The 18,012-nt window shown below is 41.3% G+C and overlaps 1 protein-coding gene and 1 pseudogene across 2 annotated transcripts; one reads left to right on the forward strand and one right to left on the reverse strand.

Annotated features, from left to right (window-relative positions):
* Positions 1-333: 333 nt before the first annotated feature.
* On the forward strand, positions 334-15,840 carry LOC126582476 (protein SLOW WALKER 2-like). 2 transcript variants are annotated; one of them, XM_050246637.1, is made up of 17 exons: positions 334-1,043; positions 1,541-1,616; positions 2,211-2,330; positions 2,410-2,485; positions 3,315-3,383; positions 3,492-3,572; positions 3,670-3,741; positions 12,324-12,416; positions 12,585-12,731; positions 12,969-13,052; positions 13,141-13,284; positions 13,506-13,595; positions 13,854-13,936; positions 14,026-14,382; positions 14,609-14,831; positions 14,981-15,443; positions 15,474-15,840. In XM_050246637.1, the coding sequence occupies exons 1-17, from the start codon at positions 383-385 to the stop codon at positions 15,701-15,703; spliced, it is 3,069 nt and encodes a 1,022-aa protein (XP_050102594.1). In that variant the 5' UTR covers positions 334-382; the 3' UTR covers positions 15,704-15,840. The 2 variants fall into 2 exon arrangements, with proteins under 2 accessions (XP_050102594.1, XP_050102593.1); XM_050246636.1 differs by having other exon boundaries at positions 14,981-15,840.
* Positions 15,772-16,584, reverse strand: LOC126582478 (17.4 kDa class III heat shock protein-like; annotated as a pseudogene).
* Positions 16,585-18,012: the final 1,428 nt, after the last annotated feature.

Below are 18,012 nucleotides of genomic sequence, written 5' to 3' on the forward strand. Positions count from 1 at the left end.
ATTTGATACCAAATTAGGCTGCATCATAAGCGGAAAACAATCACATTTATACACTCTAATAAGAATCGTTCACTTTTCCTTCCTCAATATTTCACAAAACATATAATAAGTATCTAAAACTCCTTCATTTTTCAATGTTATTTTAAATTGATCTTAATATTTTTAAACATTTTAAATAAGTACTTCTTATTAAAAAAGTCGCATCTGGCATCTATTAAGCTAGAAAATATATTCCTAGGCCCACAATGGCCTAGCCCATCAGATTGTGGTCCACTTTTAAATTTACCCGGATCCAAATCAAAAGCCCATTTTCTTAAACCCTACAACCATCCCCGACCCTTCCGTCTGTTTTTTCTGGTAAGGCTTCATTCCACAGCCAGCCATGGCGGATTCTAAATCAAAGAAATCCGCTAGCAACCCAGAAGACATAGAGCACCTCCGGTCCGACGTAGCCTCCTTCGCTTCCTCTCTCGGTCTCGCAACCTCTCTCCCTTCCTCCGGCTTCAACGATGTCGATTTTCGCAATCCCGGTCCCAAAAAACCCCAAAGGAAGTCCAAACCAGCTCCAATCCCAAACCCCACCAAAAACCAGAAGTCAAACAAGCCGAATTTCAAACCCAATGAAAACCAGAAGCCGAAACTCACACTTTCTTCACTGGAGGAAAACAGCAGCAAGGACAAAGCGAGAAACTTCGAGAAGTTCAAGAACCTCCCGAAGCTGCCATTGATGTCGGCGAACAAATTGGGGGTGTGGTATGAGGAAGCTGAGGAATTGGAAGGCAAAGTGCTTGTGGGTGGGAAGAAAGTGGAGGTGAAGAATGCGGAGGAGTGGAAGGTTGTGGTGGCAAAGAAGAGGGAGCTTGGAGAGAGGTTAATGGCGCAGTACGTAGCGGACTACGAGTCATCGAAAGGGAAGAGTGGGGATATTAAGCTTTTGCTTACCACACAGAGGTCCGGAACTGCATCGGATAAGATATCGGCATTTTCGGTGTTGGTTGGGGATAATCCCATTGCCAACATGAGGTCCCTTGACGCACTTATAGGTAATATTTCAGTTTGCAATTAGTAGAATGTGTTTGAAAAAAAAGAATATGAAAGTTAATGACTGCTTTAAATCAAGCATTTCCCAACTTGAATTGTGTTTTTGTTGATATATGCCGGAAAATATTTGTTGAATCTTAGAATTTTAGATTGTTCGTTTTGGGACTGTTTGTTTTAGCAAGAAAAGAAATGCTAATAATGATTCAATGAATGTTTCCAAGTTATTTTCTACCTATACCTATGTTCCATTTGATTCGAGGCTAATGTACTAGAATCAACATAGAATTCTAAATTTTATTCATGTCGCTGTGTATATACAGTTCTTGATGAACTTTGATAGATTTTTGGGATTAAAAAAAAGTATTCATATCAATTTATCAATCTGACCAAGAGCTTTGGTTCTGTTGGAAGCTGGGTGTGGATTCGATCTTTCTATTTGAACCTTGATTGGCCTTATTCTGTTGAATCTTACTTTTATTGGGACTTGTATTTGTTGTAGGAATGGTGACATCCAAAGTGGGAAAGCGATATGCATTTGCAGGTTTTGAAGCATTGAGAGAATTGTTTCTTACAAGGTTATCTCTCTCTCTCTCAATCCTTGTGTGTGCGCACACATTATTAGTCTTGAAACCTTGGAAATGACTAACCAGTCTTTGATCCCTCCATGGTCACTCAAGCCACGGGGGATTAAAGGTGTGAGGTCTGCTACAGAACTACTTTTTTTTAAAAGAACGACAGAACTCCACTGACAAACAACACATGAAAGCTCATGAATCTCACCAAACCAGAAAGAACAGTTGTAATACTAAACAAGCCTGTCCGAAACTACTATCAATCTATGACCTTGCTGCAAAAATTGAAAATAGTCCAATGCCTCATTATAGAAATGATCATGTTTTATGGTATACTAAATTTATTGCCCTCCTTTGCTCCATGAAGTAAGTGAATTGTTGGTTTTCTAGTTTGGCGTGTTTCATGATGAATGGTCTAGCACTTCTACAGAAATTTGATGCTCCTGTAGGGTTTAGTAAGAAGCCATTTTCCTTGTGATTAATAATGATCAATGGCATTTGTTTGTCCACTTGAGTTTGTTTTAGAACTTTGACTTCGTATTTGTGAGTTTTTGCTCCTTACTTTGCTCTGATCTGCATATATGTCTCTGTTGCCAGCTTATTACCTGATCGCAAGCTTAAGAACCTCATGCAGCGGCCATTAAATCATGTTCCTGAAACAAAAGATGGTTATTCTCTTCTTCTTCTATGGTATTGGGAGGAGTGCTTGAAACAAAGGTATTTGTTTTTAATCTTTGTTCCTTTTGCTCCACAACCTTATTGTGTGCATCTATTTTAAATATAATGTCTCTCTCAGGTATGAACGCTATGCTTTTGCTCTTGAGGAAGCATCAAAAGATATGTTACCTGAACTTAAAAACAAGGCATTGAAGGTTGGGTTCTCTCTATTTTTCTCTTATTGTTAATTTGCTGCCTGTTTAAAACCCCCCTTTATGACTATTAATTTTCGATTGTTCCTGAAGCTACAAAGTTCCAATATTCATTTTTCTCCAGTGAAACAGGTTTTTTTTTTAATTTTTTTTAATTTTTTATTGGGGGTAAGGCTAGCCGACATTCACCTCTCCCAGACCCTGCGTAAAGCGGGAGCCTTGTGCACTGGGTACGACCTTTTTTTTATTTTTTTAATAAAGTTCATGCCTCCTCTTTAAACCAACAGTCAAATTGGAATTTGAGCAGCATTTTTGTTAAAAGTTCGCATAGATTTTCATTTGTAAGCATGTTACTATTTCAGATATTGATTTGCTGTATGTAAAGTTTAAGGCTTGGGTGACAACCGGTATGTAGGTTGATTGTTGTAAGAATATACACATAAGAGATTAGTATTTTCTGTTCTCTGTTCGCTCAATGTTATTGATATAAAAACAACAGTGGAAACGCATGGTGTAACTCATGTGGTTTTCTGAAGTTTCACATTTTGCTTAAAACAACATTGAAGTGACCACAAACTGAAAAGACTAAACCACACTTTCCTATCTTTTTTTTTAAGTTTATTTTTTTATTTGAAAAAATTATACAAAATTGAAGTTACCACAAACTGAAAAAAGGCATGATATAACTTGTATGATTTTCCGAGGTGTAACTCATATCTTTTTTAAATTTAATTTTTTTAGTTATAACGCACGTGAAGTTGTCTGTAACATCTATAATATGCTGATGTGAGAATTTTGATCCATACTCTCCTATCCAAATAAATGCTTCCAGACTATATACGTGCTGCTAAAGAATAAATCAGAGCAGGAGCGTAGATTACTGTCTGCGCTAGTTAACAAAGTAAGTTTAACCTGGTTTTTTACCTCACTTACCTTCATATACCATTTTTTCCCCTTACAATTGTCAACTCGCTTCATTGTCTGCTTTCTTCCTTTTGGTTGCTTACAGCTGGGAGATCCTAAAAATAAGGGGGCATCTGATGCTGATTTTCACTTATCAAACCTTTTGTCCGATCATCCAAACATGAAGGTATATCCATTGAGCTTAGCTAAATCTAATTTGTGGATCTGAGTAGTCCTCCCAGTGCCTTTGCATCCCATCTTATACTAAGAACTCCTTTGAACAGGCAGTGGTGATCGATGAGGTGGACTCTTTTCTCTTTCGCCCACGTTTGACTCCACAAGCAAAATATCATGCAGTATGTCCCATTATGAACACTACTATTAATTTAATCGCTACCATAATCTGGACTAAGCTAGTAGCATTACTACTTGTTTCAGCTTCCACATAACATTTTGTTTGATTGTTTGCCCATAAATGTTATTGAAATATTAAAGTTTTAGTATTTATGATGGTGGATCTTTAAACCATATGCAAGGGCTAAAGCTGTCTTACCAAAGTAATCAGACAGTGAGAGGAATAGGCTGCATCTGACAATAAAATCATGAAGCATAGAAACATCTCTAGATGAGATCATGAGACACTAATATGTTTCCTCTTAACATAATTACATATGAGCATGCATGTCTTTGTCGGAGATCCTATGCTATGACCAAAGTGCATCAGTATTTAATGATTCTGCTCATTGACATACTGTCTGAAGCGTGTTTACATGTTGAGGACCTATTAGTCTGAATTTTCATATAGCAAATAGCAATTTTCTTCTTGTTCTTGATCATGCCCATCTTGCTTGTTTTTGTATTTAATTCTTAGTACTTGAGGAGCCATGGATTTGAACTCAAAGTCAATGTACTACCTACAACAACAACAACAACAACAAAGCCTTTTCCCACTAAGTGGGGTCGGCTATATGAATCCTAGAACGCCATTGCGCTCGGTTTTGTGTCATGTCCTCCGTTAGATCCAAGTACTCTAAGTCTTTTCTTAGAGTCTCTTCCAAAGTTTTCCTAGGTCTTCCTCTACCCCTTCGGCCCTGAACCTCTGTCCCGTAGTCACATCTTCGAACCGGAGCGTCAGTCGGCCTTCTTTGCACATGTCCAAATCACCGGAGCCAATTTTCTCTCATCTTTCCTACAATTTCGGCTACTCCTACTTTACCTCGGATATCCTCATTCCCAATCTTATCCTTTCTCGTGTGCCCACACATCACATGAAGCATCCTCATCTCCGCTACACCCATTTTGTGTACGTGTTGATGCTTCACCACCCAACATTCTGTGCCATACAACATCGCTGGCCTTATTGCCGTCCTATAAAATTTTCCCTTGAGCTTCAGTGGCCTACGACGGTCACACAACACGCCGGATGCACTCTTTCCATCCAGCTTGTATTCTATGGTTGAGATCTCCATCTAATTCTCCGTTCTCTTGCAAGATAGATCCTAAGTAGCGAAAACGGTCGCTTTTTGTGATCTTCGCTAGATTGCTCCGGTCATTAGTGTGGATAAGTATATAAATGGATAGAGATAGGAAAGCAAACACAAGATGTACGTGGTTCACCCAGATTGGCTACGTCCACGGAATAGAAGAGTTCTCATTAATTGTGAAGGGTTTACACAAGTACATAGGTTCAAGCTCTCCTTTAGTGATTACAAGTGAATGATTTAGTACAAATGACATTAGGAAATATTGTGGGAGAATGATCTCGTAATCACGAAACTTCTAAGTATCGGAGTGTGGTGTCGTCTTGACTTGCCTTATCTGTCTCATAGGTAGATGTGGCATCTTCTCTGGAAGTACTCTTCCTCCATCCAAGGGTGGTATCTTTAACTGGTGGAGATGCACAAGGTAATGTATCAATTTCACTTGAAGCTTACTTGTAGTTTCAGGCTTGGTCAAGCGCGATACAAACCATGTAGTAGGAGTCCCCCAAGTCGCCGAGCTAGGGGGTCTGCTGAAAGAGGTGACAGACAAGGTAAGCAATCAGAGCTCCGACTGATTGTTCACCTTCTCCCCATCTTGAAGCAGCATGAAGGATAAAGAGAAGAAAAATGAGAAGAGATGATATGAGATACTTTTGCTTTTGAAGAAGTAACTTTCCACAGGCTTATTCTTGAACTGAGCTGGAGGGTTTTCTGGTTTCCTCCAGAGTATAAGGCCGACTGAAGAATTTGAGGGTCAAAACAAGTCCATCAAATCTAGAGTACGTTCCACCCTGCTGATATGGGATACTTTTGCTTTTGACAGAGTAATGGATGTATCGGCACGTGTGCTGTTACGCTTGTCTCCACATGCTTCCTTGTATCCTTCGCACTTGCCCTATCTGTTCCTCAAGCAGATGCGGAATCTTCCCTGGGAACATAAGATGTTGAAGATGAGTACTCGAGAGCAATGTCAGGTAAGTAATCAGGTAAGGGGTTCCAGGCAGTCAGTTCCTGGCTGGAAGCTTGATTCCAAGTGCTGACTGATTGCTCTCTTTCTCCTTGTCTTGCACGTAAAAACAAGGCCAAAAGAAAAGACAGGGAAAAAGCATGATATGGGATACTCTTGCTTTTAACCCTGATGATATGAGATATTCTTGCTTTAGTATAGCTTGTTTGCAGAGGTATTATCGGGGGGAAAGAAAGCTGAATATTTCGAAAGGCTTCGTTGGGAGTGCCCTCTCAGATATGATGAAGGGTTGAGCATTTTTGCAGGTCTGCCTGTCCGTTGGGGATGGAGGTCGACATATATAGGAGTCTCCCTAACAACAAGTAGTAATGCTATTCCTTTACCCTGCTTGGTCATAGCACGGTAGTGGGAGCTGCCAGTTTCACATGTTTTAACTCTGTCAGAGCACTTTGAAAAAGTGGTCTGTGGTATCTGGCTCTCGAGATTCGGAGAACGATGCCTCTTCGATTTTTGAGAAAGCAATCATGCTGGGGGTCTGACTCTCGAGATTCGGGGAGCAGTGTCTCTTCGATTTTTGAGGAAGTAATCATGTTGGGAGTCTGGCTCTCGAGATTCGGAGGGCGGTGCCTCTTCGATTTTGGAGCAAGCAAACTTGTTGGGAGTGTTGTCTCGAATGTGAGTAAAGGTTGGGCATGTTTGCTAGTCTACCTTGCCACGAAGCACAAAGGTAGTGGGAGCTGAGCTGCAAGCTTCACGTGCTCAACTTTGGCAGAGAACTTTGGCAAAGTTATCTGTGGTACCCATGAGCTATTGTTGCGTGTGGGAAGTGGGTGATTGAACAGTAAGATTCATGTGCTTTCTACTTCACCAGAAGTCTTCGACAGAATGCCCATAATTTCTGCAAAGCTGAGTGTGCGTGTGACAGGTGCTGACAAGGCTAGAAAAGTAGGTGCCTCTTCGAATTCTGAGATCGGCCCTCGTGGTCTCTGAGCAGCCCAGCTTTTGAGAAAGCGAGCGCCTCTTCGATTGATTCGGAGAACGATGCCTCATCGATTTTTGAGAAAGCAATCATGCTGGGGGTCTGGCTCTCGAGATTCGGGGAGCAGTGTCTCTTCGATTTTTGAGAAAGTAATCATGTTGGGAGTCTGGCTCTCGAGATTCGGAGGGCGGTGCCTCTTCGATTTTTGAGCAAACAATCTTGTTGGGAGTGTTTTCTCGAATGTGAGTAAAGGTTGGGCATGTTTGTTAGTCTACCTTGCCACGAAGCACAGAGGTTGACACACAGGGACTTTCCAATTATCCAGCAATGGTACTGTTCCTTTACCCTCTCTTCGATTTTTAAGAAAGTAGTCATGTTGGGAGTCTGGCTCTTGAGATTCGGAGGACGGTGCCTCTTCGATTTTGGAGCAAGCAATCTTATTGGGAGTGTTTTCTCGAATGTGAGTAAAGGTTGGACATGTTTGCTAGTCTACCTTGCCACGAAGCACAGAGGTTGACACACAGGGACTTTCCAATTATCCAGCAGTGGTACTGTTCCTTTACCCTTGTGGGTAATAATATGGTAGCTAGACCTTCAAAATTTATGGGTCTAAACTTTGTTAGTGCTGTTTCTTTGCTATTCTTTTACCCTTCTTGGTCAGAGCGATGTAGTGGGAGCTGCAAGCTTCACGTGCTCAACTTTGGCAGAGAACTTTGGCAAAGTTATCTGTGGTACCCATGAGCTATTGTTGCGTGTGGGAAGTGGGTGATTGAACAGTAAGATTCATGTGTTTTCTACTTCCCCAGAAGTCTTTGACAGAATGCCCATAATTTCCGCAAAGCTGAGTGTGCGTGTGACAGGTGCTGACAAGGCTGGAAAAGTAGGTGCCTCTTCGATTTCTGAGATCGGCCCTCGTGGTCTCTGGGGAGCCCAGCTTTTGAGAAAGCGAGCGCCTCTTCGATTTCTGAGATCGGCCTTCGTGGTCTTTGAGCAGCCCAACTTTTGAGAAAGCAAACGCCTCTTCGATTTCTGAGATCAACCCTCGTGATCTCTAAGCAGCCCAGCTTTTGAGAAAGCAAACGCCTCTTCGATTTCTGAAGCTCCGTCGAGTGCCTATTTTTATAGGGGCTGGCATTAAGTTCCAAAGCACACTTGAATCTCCACCAGTAGAAGCTTCATTCTTGCACTTCTAAGATCTTGATTTGTCCGACCTCTTCTCTCTTCAACACCTTTGAAATGTCTGGCCCCTCCGACCGTCGTTTTGACTTGAACCTTGTTGAAGAGGCAGCCCCGCCTTCTCCAGACAACATATGGCGCCCATCCTTCGTCTCCCCTACTGGTCCTCTTACCGTTGGGGATTCCGTGATGAAGAATGATATGACCGCTGCGGTGGTGGCCAGGAACCTTCTCACTCCCAAAGATAACAGACTACTTTCCAAACGGTCTGATGAGTTAGCTGTTAAGGATTCGCTGGCTCTCAGTGTTCAGTGTGCAGGTTCTGTGTCTAATATGGCCCAACGCCTATTTGCTCGAACCCGCCAAGTTGAATCATTGGCGGCTGAAGTGATGAGTCTCAAACAGGAGATTAGGGGGCTCAAGCATGAGAATAAACAGTTGCACCGGCTCGCACATGACTATGCTACAAACATGAAGAGGAAGCTTGACCAGATGAAGGAAACTGATGGTCAGGTTTTACTTGATCATCAGAGATTTGTGGGTTTGTTCCAAAGGCATTTATTGCCTTCGTCTTCTGGGGCTGTACCGCGTAATGAAACTCCAAATGATCAACCTCTGATGCCTCCTCCTTCTAGGGTTCTGTCTAGTACTGAGGCTCCAAATGATCCCCCTCCGGTGCCTTCTCTTTCTGGGGCTCTACTTACTGCTGAGACTTCTCCTAAGCAACCTTTGTGAAGGCTCCCTCTTGTGTGTTTATTTTGACTCATGTATATGTACATATTTGTAGCTTATCGGGGATATCAATAAATAAGTTTTCCTTCATTTCAACGTATTGTGTTAAATACACCAAAGCCTTCTTCGCTAAGTTCTTTGAATTTTCTTTTGTTGAAGCTTGTATGTTGAAGCTTTCTGAGTGGAGCATGTAGGTTGGGGTAGTGTTCCCTTAATTTCCCGAGTGAGGAAAACTTCTCGGTTGGAGACTTGGAAAATCCAAGTCACTGAGTGGGATCGGCTATATGAATCTTAGAACGCCATTGTGCTCGATCCTGTGTCATGTCCTTCGTTAGATCCAAGTACTCTAAGTCTTTTCTTAGAGTCTCTTCCAAAGTTTTCCTAGGTCTTCCTCTACCCCTTCGGCCCTGAACCTCTGTCTCATAGTCGCATCTTCTAATCGGAGCGTCAGTAGGCCTTCTTTGCACATGTCCAAACCACCGTAACCGATTTTCTCTCATCTTTCCTTCAATTTCGGCTACTCCTACTTTACCGCGGATATCCTCATTCCTAATCTTATCATTTCTCGTGTGCCCACACATCCAACGAAGCATCCTCATCTCCGCTACACCCATTTTGTGTACGTGTTGATGTTTCACCGCCCAACATTCTGTGCCATACAGCATCGCCGGCCTTATTGCCGTCCTATAAAATTTTCCTTTGAGCTTCAATGGCATACGGCGGTCACATAACACGCCAGATGCACTCTTCCACTTCATCCATCCAGCTTGTATTCTATGGTTGAGATCTCCATCTAATTCTCCGTTCTTTTGCAAGATAGATCCTAGGTAACGAAAACGGTCGCTCTTTGGTATTTCTTGATCTCCGATCCTCACCCCTAACTCGTTTTGGCCTCCATTTGCACTGAACTTGCACTCCATATATTCTGTCTTTGATCGGCTTAGGCGAAGACCTTTAGATTCCAACACTTCTCTCCAAAGGTTAAGCTTTGCATTTACCCCTTCCTGAGTTTCATCTATCAACACTATATCGTCTGCGAAAAGCATACACCAAGGAATATCATCTTGAATATGTCCTGTTAACTCATCCATTACCAACGCAAAAAGGTAAGGACTTAAGGATGAGCCTTGATGTAATCCTACAGTTATGGGAAAGCTTTCGGTTTGTCCTTCATGAGTTCTTACGGCAGTCTTTGCTCCTTCATACATATCCTTTATAGCTTGGATATATGCTACTCGTACTCCTTTCTTCTCTAAAATCCTCCAAAGAATGTCTCTTGGGACCCTATCATACGCTTTTTCCAAATCTATAAAGACCATGTGTAAATCCTTTTTCCCATCTCTATATCTTTCCATCAATCTTCGTAAGAGATAGATTGCCTCCATGGTTGAGCGCCCTGGCATGAACCCGAATTGGTTGTCCGAAACCCGTGTCTCTTGCCTCAATCTATGCTCAATGACTCTCTCCCAGAGCTTCATTGTATGACTCATTAGCTTAATACCCCTATAGTTCATGCAATTTTGTACGTCGCCCTTATTCTTGTAGATAGGCACCAAAGTGCTCGTTCGCCACTCATTTGGCATCTTCTTCGTTTTCAAAATCCTATTGAAAAGGTCAGTGAGCCATGTTATACCTGTCTCTCCCAAAAGTTTCCACACTTCGATTGGTATATCGTCTGGGCCTATTGCTTTTTTATGCTTCATCTTCTTCAAAGCTACAACCACTTCTTCCTTCCGGATTCGACGATAAAAAGAGTAGTTTCTACACTCTTCTGAGTTACTTAACTCCCCTAAAGAAGCACTCATTTCATGTCCTTCATTGAAAAGATTATGAAAATAACCTCTCCATCTGTCTTTAACCGCGTTCTCTGTAGCAAGAACCTTTCCATCCTCATCCTTGATGCACCTCACTTGGTTTAGGTCCCTTGTCTTCTTTTCCCTTGCTCTAGATAGTTTATAGATATCCAACTCTCCTTCTTTGGTATCTAGTCGTTTATACATATCGTCGTAAGCCGCTAACTTAGCTTCTCTGACAGCTTTCTTCGCCTCTTGCTTCGCTTTTCTATACCTTTCACCATTTTCATCGGTCCTCTCCTTGTATAAGGCTTTACAACATTCCTTCTTAGCCTTCACCTTTGTTTGTACCTCCTCATTCCACCACCAAGATTCCTTTTGGTGTGGGGCAAAGCCCTTGGACTCTCCTAATACCTCTTTTGCTACTTTTCGGATACAACTAGCCATGGAATCCCACATTTGGCTAGCTTCCCCCTCTCTATCCCACACACATTGGGTGATTACCTTCTCTTTGAAAATGGCTTGTTTTTCTTCTTTTAGATTCCACCATCTAGTCCTTGGGCACTTCCAAGTCTTGTTCTTTTGTCTTACTCTTTTGATATGTACATCCATCACCAACAAGCGATGTTGATTAGCCACGCTCTCTCCTGGTATAACTTTGCAATCCTTACAAGTTATACGATCCCCTTTCCTCATTAGAAGAAAATCTATTTGTGTTTTTGACGACCCACTCTTGTAGGTGATCACATGTTCTTCTCTCTTCTTAAAGAAGGTGTTGGCTAAGAAGAGATCATATGCCATTGCAAAATCCAAGATAGCTTCCCCATCCTCGTTTCTCTCCCCAAAACCATGGCCACCATGAAAACCTCCATAGTTGCCTGTCTCCCTGCCCACGTGTCCATTTAAATCTCCTCCTATAAATAACTTCTCCGTCTGAGCAATTCCTTGCACCAAGTCTCCAAGATCTTCCCAAAATTTCTCCTTCGAACTCGTATCCAACCCTACTTGAGGTGCGTACGCACTAATCACATTGATAAGTTCTTGTCCTATTACAATCTTGATTGCCATGATTCTATCTCCTACCCTCTTGACATCTACAACATCTTGTACCAAGGTCTTGTCCACGATGATGCCAACACCGTTTCTCGTTCTATTTGTGCCCGAATACCAAAGTTTAAACCCTGAGTTTTCTAGATCCTTTGCCTTACTACCAACCCACTTAGTTTCTTGTAGGCACATAATATTTATCCTTCTCCTCACCATAACTTCCACTACTTCCATAGATTTTCCCGTTAAGGTTCCTATATTCCACGTTCCTAAACGCATTTTGCTCTCTTGAACTCTACCCTTCTGTCCTAGCTTCTTCACCCTCCCCCGTCTAATAGGATCAAAGTACTTCTTTTGTGTGTCCCGGGTAAAGTTGATAGGAGCATATGCTCCCAAACAACTTTGAGTGGAGTCGTTCGAAAAGAAGTTTCTATGGCCCCCTTGCTCATTTAACACTGCATCCGGGTGCCGATGGAGATACAGCGACCCTTGCTCACTTATCACTGTGCTCGGGCCACACAGCGCGCCACTTACGGGTGACGCCCTAGCTTTAGCGCGATTTTGTTCTGGATTCATTTTCATAAGGATTCGACGTGATCATGGAGTGCCGGCTGTCGACTACCTGACGCCCTCCCCCTCCTCCTTTATCCGGGCTTGGGACCGGCCATGTAAGACATAGGCGGAGTTGTCAATGTACTACCTACATTTGGTTTAAATTGGTGCAACTTACGAACCTTGTTGAACAAAAATTTTACATATGCAGGTTAACTTTCTGAGCCAAATGCGTCTAACTCATAAAGGAGATGGACCAAAGGTGGCAAAACGTTTAATTGATGTTTATTTTTCACTTTTCAAGGTAATGATGAACTACATTATCTTTTGAATGTTTATTATCTATAACACTTATGATTTCTGTCCCCCTAATCCACATTCTCTACATCCCTGCATTATGATGTTTTTGTTGGAGTACACAAGGCCTAAATTATGGAAATAGAAAATGAACAGTCACAAAATAAAATTTCAGGTACTTATTAATGAGGCTGCTGCTGGTGAAAAGATGGATAAAAAAGGGAAAGCATGGTCTAAAAAGCCACTCAGTTCTAATGAGGATAAGAGTTCATCGGATTCTCATGTTGAATTGGATTCGCGCCTTCTGTCAGCTCTACTGGTGGTTAGTACAAATACTTGTTGGGTCTACAGTATATATAGGATGCATCCTCAGCTTTCATAACAATGTAGCTATGTCATCTCACTATCTCAGAGGAACATCTTGGTGTGTTTACAAGCTTTTAGTTACTCATAGAGAAAAAGAATAAAAGAAAGAGAGAGCAAAAGGCTAGGCATAAATTTGGGATTAGAAAAACATTGTCCAAGGAACTTACTAACTACTTCTGCGTCTCTTTTACAGGGAGTCAATAGAGCATTTCCCTTTGTCTCTAGCAATGAGGCTGATGACATTGTTGAGGTCCAAACACCAATGCTTTTCCAGCTGGTAAGCTCAAAGCTTTGCTAGTCATTACTTGGAAGATTAGCTATATCTTTGATTCTGTGCATGGAAATTAATCTGGACACTTGTACAGGTCCATTCTAAGAATTTTAATGTAGGAGTTCAAGCATTGATGCTTCTCGATAAGATCTCTTCTAAGAATCAAATCGTCAGTGATAGGTTTTACAGGGCCTTGTACTCAAAACTACTACTTCCAGCTGCCATGAATACTTCCAAGGTAAGTGGAGCTGGATTTGTTTACGCTCTTTTTAGTACTTTTGCTTACGCTCTTTCTTAAGACTCGTCTCTCGCACTTTCTTACAGTCTTTGAGAAGCTTCTTTTTAGATCAATAATTTCACTTTACTATTAGCTTCAGCAGGAGCTGGGTAGCAGGCAACAAATTTGACTCCTTTCATTCAATTATATATCTTACTGTCATTATATGACTTTCTTTTTAGGCAGAAATGTTTATCGGACTTATTCTGAGAGCAATGAAAAATGATCTGAACTTGAAGCGTGCAGCTGCTTTTGCAAAGCGTGTATTGCAGGTATGTACTTAATTATGGTCTTATGAGTTTGCCACACGTACCACAGTTCCTCCTAGACAGCTCTACATGTATTTCATTTCTGTTAATTACCTTGTTAATAAAACCCACAAAATGGAATTTGCATCTGTTGTGCTACCACGATTGGAGATTTTTGGAGTTTCGGATCTTAGTGTAAGCTTCTTTGAGGAAACCATGCATTGTGAAATAGAGGTCGATGATTGTTATGCTGCACTTATGTGGATGATGTAATTTGAACAGGTTGCGCTTCAGCAGCCACCTCAATATGCATGTGGATGCCTCTTCCTCCTTTCAGAAGTTCTTAAGGCAAGACCCCCATTATGGTAAGCTAGTGCTATTTCGGAGATCTGTGCCCTAGATTTTACTCAACATGGTCAAATAAACATGTTTCTAATTTGCCATCCCCACGCAGGAACATGGTGCTCCAGAATGAGTCACTTGATGATGAACTTGAGCATTTTGAAGATGTTCGAGAAGAAACTGATGATAACCCCACCCCTGTCCCAGAGAAACAGGAACTCGATGTTGAGCTTGTACACAGCAATGCTGCTGCCAATTCTGACCATGATTCTTCAGAAGATGATAACGAATCCACTGCCTCATATTCTGAAGGTGAAGGTTCTGATGAAGCAGAGGAGTTTTTTGTGACAAAAGATCGAAATGATTCCAAACCAATCCCTGCTAGTAATGTGCAACCACCACAAGCATCATCTGAGAAGCCTCGCTTGCCTGGAGGCTATGATCCACGATGCAGAGAACCTTCTTATTGGTTAGTTGTCTTTAACAGGCTAGCATCCATATTCGTGTGGCAGAATATAGAATAAGTGCAACCATGTAATACTTTGTTAGTAAAAAAAGAACGAAGAGAGAAAGTAAAGGTCAAACAAAATTTCTTCTATAACAACCCACTGCAGGAATTCTAATGCTTTGCACCCTTTATTTTTGTTTATATTTTCTGTTAACTTCCGAATTCCCATTTCTATATGAGCAAACAGTAATGCGGATCATGTGAGCTGGTGGGAGCTGACAGTACTTGCTTCACATGTGCACCCTTCGGTTTCAACCATGGCAAAGACCCTACTCTCTGGGGCGAACATTGTCTACAATGGAAACCCGCTGAATGACCTATCACTTGCTGCTTTTCTGGACAAGTTTATGGAGAAGAAACCAAAGCAAGGCGCATGGCATGGTGGTTCACAAATTGAACCTGTGAAAAAGGTCTGCTTGTTTCCTGAACTTGTATAGAATTGCCCTGTCTCTTGTTGTCTTATCTCATGCTCTTGAATGATTTGAGTACCATAGTTATGGTCAGTGCTGAAACACAGGCCCCTTAAATCTGCAATGCTGACTGATTTTTCTCGTTCCAGCTTGACATGACCAACCAATTAATCGGATCAGAGATTCTCTCATTGGCTGAGGAAGATGTAGCCCCGGAAGATCTTGTCTTCCACAAGTTCTATATGAACAAGATGAATTCTTCAAAGAAACCAAAGAAGAAAAAGAAGAAGGCAGCAGAAGATGAAGGCGCTGCAGATTTGTTCGACGTGGATGGTGGTGGTGGTGATGACAGCGATAACGAAGAGATTGACAATATGCTGGATTCCGCTGGTGTTTCTATTGAAGCAGATGGTGACTATGATTACGATGATCTGGACCAAGTTGCCAATGAAGATGATGAAGACTTGGTTGCTAATCTCAGTGATACTGAGCCGGACCTGCCCTCAGACTGCGGGGAGGGAGAAGACTTTGATGGCATTGTGGACGATAGCCAGAGTGACGATGACGACAACATTGATATAGGAGATGTAGACGACAACGACATTGACATAGGTGATGCAGACGACGACGACATTGACATAGGTGATGCAGACGACGACGACATTGACATAGGTGATGCAGATGACGGCATTGACGAGGATGAGGGGAAGAATGTGAAAAGCAAAAGTAAACGGAAGCGAGGGAAGTCTGGAGCATCCCCGTTTGCTAGTCTTGAAGAATATGAGCATCTGATGAACGACCACGTTCCTGCTGATAAGGAATCTAGAAAAAAGAAGCCGAAATCACGAAAGAAGAGAAAGTCATCCGACTGAAACCTCCCTCTCTTCGTCGGACTCCTCCATAAAACCATCAGGAAATTTTGTTTCGAACTCATATCCGATTGTACCCATAGAATTTTTTGCCGTTGGCTTTTACTTTTTATGAAAAATTAGAATTCAAGATTACAATAGAGACAGAGATGTAGGTCTGGACAAATTGTTCCAATTCCATTGCCTAAACACATAAACCCTAAACCCTGGAACTAGAAGCCTAAATGTACACAAGGCACATGAATCCAGCTGCCTTTCATCTGCTTCATGATATGGAGACTTCAACTGGTTTGGGGTTGGGAGGCGGAGGAAGCTTCTCGACAACCAGAGTCAGAACCCCGTTCTCACATTTAGCGGTAATTGCTGCTACATTGGCATTTCCGGGCAACCTCAACTTCCTCAGCAGCTTCTGGACCGCTTTCCTCCCCAGCCTTATATACTTGCACCCTTCCTCCTCCCCGTCGTTGCGCTTTCTCTGCCCGTTGCTTCGGATCACCAGAGTGTTGTCATCTTCAACTGTCACCTGAATTGCGAAATCAAATTTGTTCACTCACAGATGTATCAACCAGAATGCAGGACACACCTTTGTTCTCGTTAACGGTCTCGTGAGCTCGAGGAAACATGAACTTCTCAATGGCCTCTGGGAAATTCAGCTGGTGGTTCACCGCTTTGAACGCACTCGAATCCGCAGCTCGGATCATTTTTCACCAAAGATTCAGAATCCGCAGAGTACAATCTGGGAAAAAATCAAGAGAAAGTTTACTTTAGCAACCCATGAGCAATGAAGCGATCAAAAGTAGAGATTTGATGGAGAAATATGGGTAAAGTTGAAAGATTTGGTGACCCATTGGAGATACAAGCTTGTATGCTTGAATTTTTTTAGCTTTAAGGGCATTTGAGCTGTTTGTTTCTCGGGAAAATTACAGAGAAAGCAAAGGAAAATGCTCTGTTTCCCGCGAAAATGGGAGCAGAAATTAACAAAACCAAGTGAAGAAAAATAAAGTACAGTTTTCGAAGAGGGACATGGAAAATATTTTTACATGAATAAAGTTGTTGATTCGCGCGGGAAGGCGTTTGATAGAGCGAGAGATTGCAGCAACTGATTCCGATTGTTTGGTTGGCGAGAAAATTGTGGGATATAAAAAAGGGAACTTTAATGAAAATTCGGTACTGTTTACTTTATCGAAAAATCATATTTTTACATTAAAATCTCAATCCTGGTACTATTCATTTTACCATTTATTTTACACTTTTCTAATTTTCATCGTTGGATTGGATGAATTGTAAAAGATTAAAAGACAAAAATTAACAAGAGATGGGAGAGAAGTAAAAAGAAATGTATGGATAGCACAGCCCATCTTGCAATTGTCGGCATATAAACATTATTATATATGAGTTACCTCCAATAAACGTCGATCAATATTGGAGATCTTTTCATCTATTTCTTCTCCGTTGCTTCATAGGATTTACTACTATTTTTAAATGGATTCAGTAGTTGTATGTGCTTAACCTAAATGAAAATCAAGATGTTTACAACTACTTAAGTTGTGTACTACCACTTATCAAGATGGTAATTGGTATAGATAATATTCGTCAGACTCTGTTACGAAAGATTCTATATGATGGCCCAAAATGAAGAGAAAGTCTTAGGTCCGCTATCCGGACCACCTCATTCGTTCGGCCTAGATTCAAAAAATCCCTCATGGGCCCTTTGCTCCCTGATTTGAGGCCCACCACTACCTCACATTTAGATTCCACCCCATCTCCCACCACACCATTCCGTACGCTACACTCAAGAGAACCTCTCCCAAATGAAACCACAAAAACATAGAAATAGAATATTTTTTCTGGCATATCTATTTATATGGTTGAGTTCTTTGTATAAAGGGTTTAGTTTTCTCACTTTGTAAGAAAACCTATTGAGTCATATAGTGTTTAATTAGGGTAATGTTAGTGAAAATATCTAATTTGAACTATTTCTCTAAACCATCTGATGTGGTAGCTGACATATATATACCATGTCACTTAATTAATTAAATTTTCATTTTTTTAATCAAAATTGATTATTTAAAAAAAAAAAAAATTTTATTTTAACCTTTTCATATTCCTCATCTCCATCCTTTGAGATAGGGATGGAGAATAGAGATCTGAAAATTCTAGAAGTTATTTTCCATTCTAGAACCATCAATTTGGATTAAAAATTTGTAAAGTTATTAATTAAGTGATGTGACATGTATATGTTGGTTGCGGTTTAGATTGAGGCTTCAAATTAGATTGTGTTCCAAACATTACCTTTATATTTAGTAATAGTA

This window comes from Malus sylvestris, chromosome 9 (assembly GCF_916048215.2).
Source record: "Malus sylvestris chromosome 9, drMalSylv7.2, whole genome shotgun sequence".
NCBI lineage: Eukaryota > Viridiplantae > Streptophyta > Magnoliopsida > Rosales > Rosaceae > Malus > Malus sylvestris.

Coding starts and splice junctions, on each gene's coding strand:
- LOC126582476 (XM_050246636.1), top strand. CDS start 383: ATGGCGGATTCTAAATCAAAGAAATCCGCTAGCAACCCAGAAGACATA. Junction 1,617..2,210: donor AGAGAATTGTTTCTTACAAG/GTTATCTCTCTC, acceptor CTCTGTTGCCAG/CTTATTACCTGATCGCAAGC. Junction 14,383..14,608: donor TGCAGAGAACCTTCTTATTG/GTTAGTTGTCTT, acceptor ATGAGCAAACAG/TAATGCGGATCATGTGAGCT.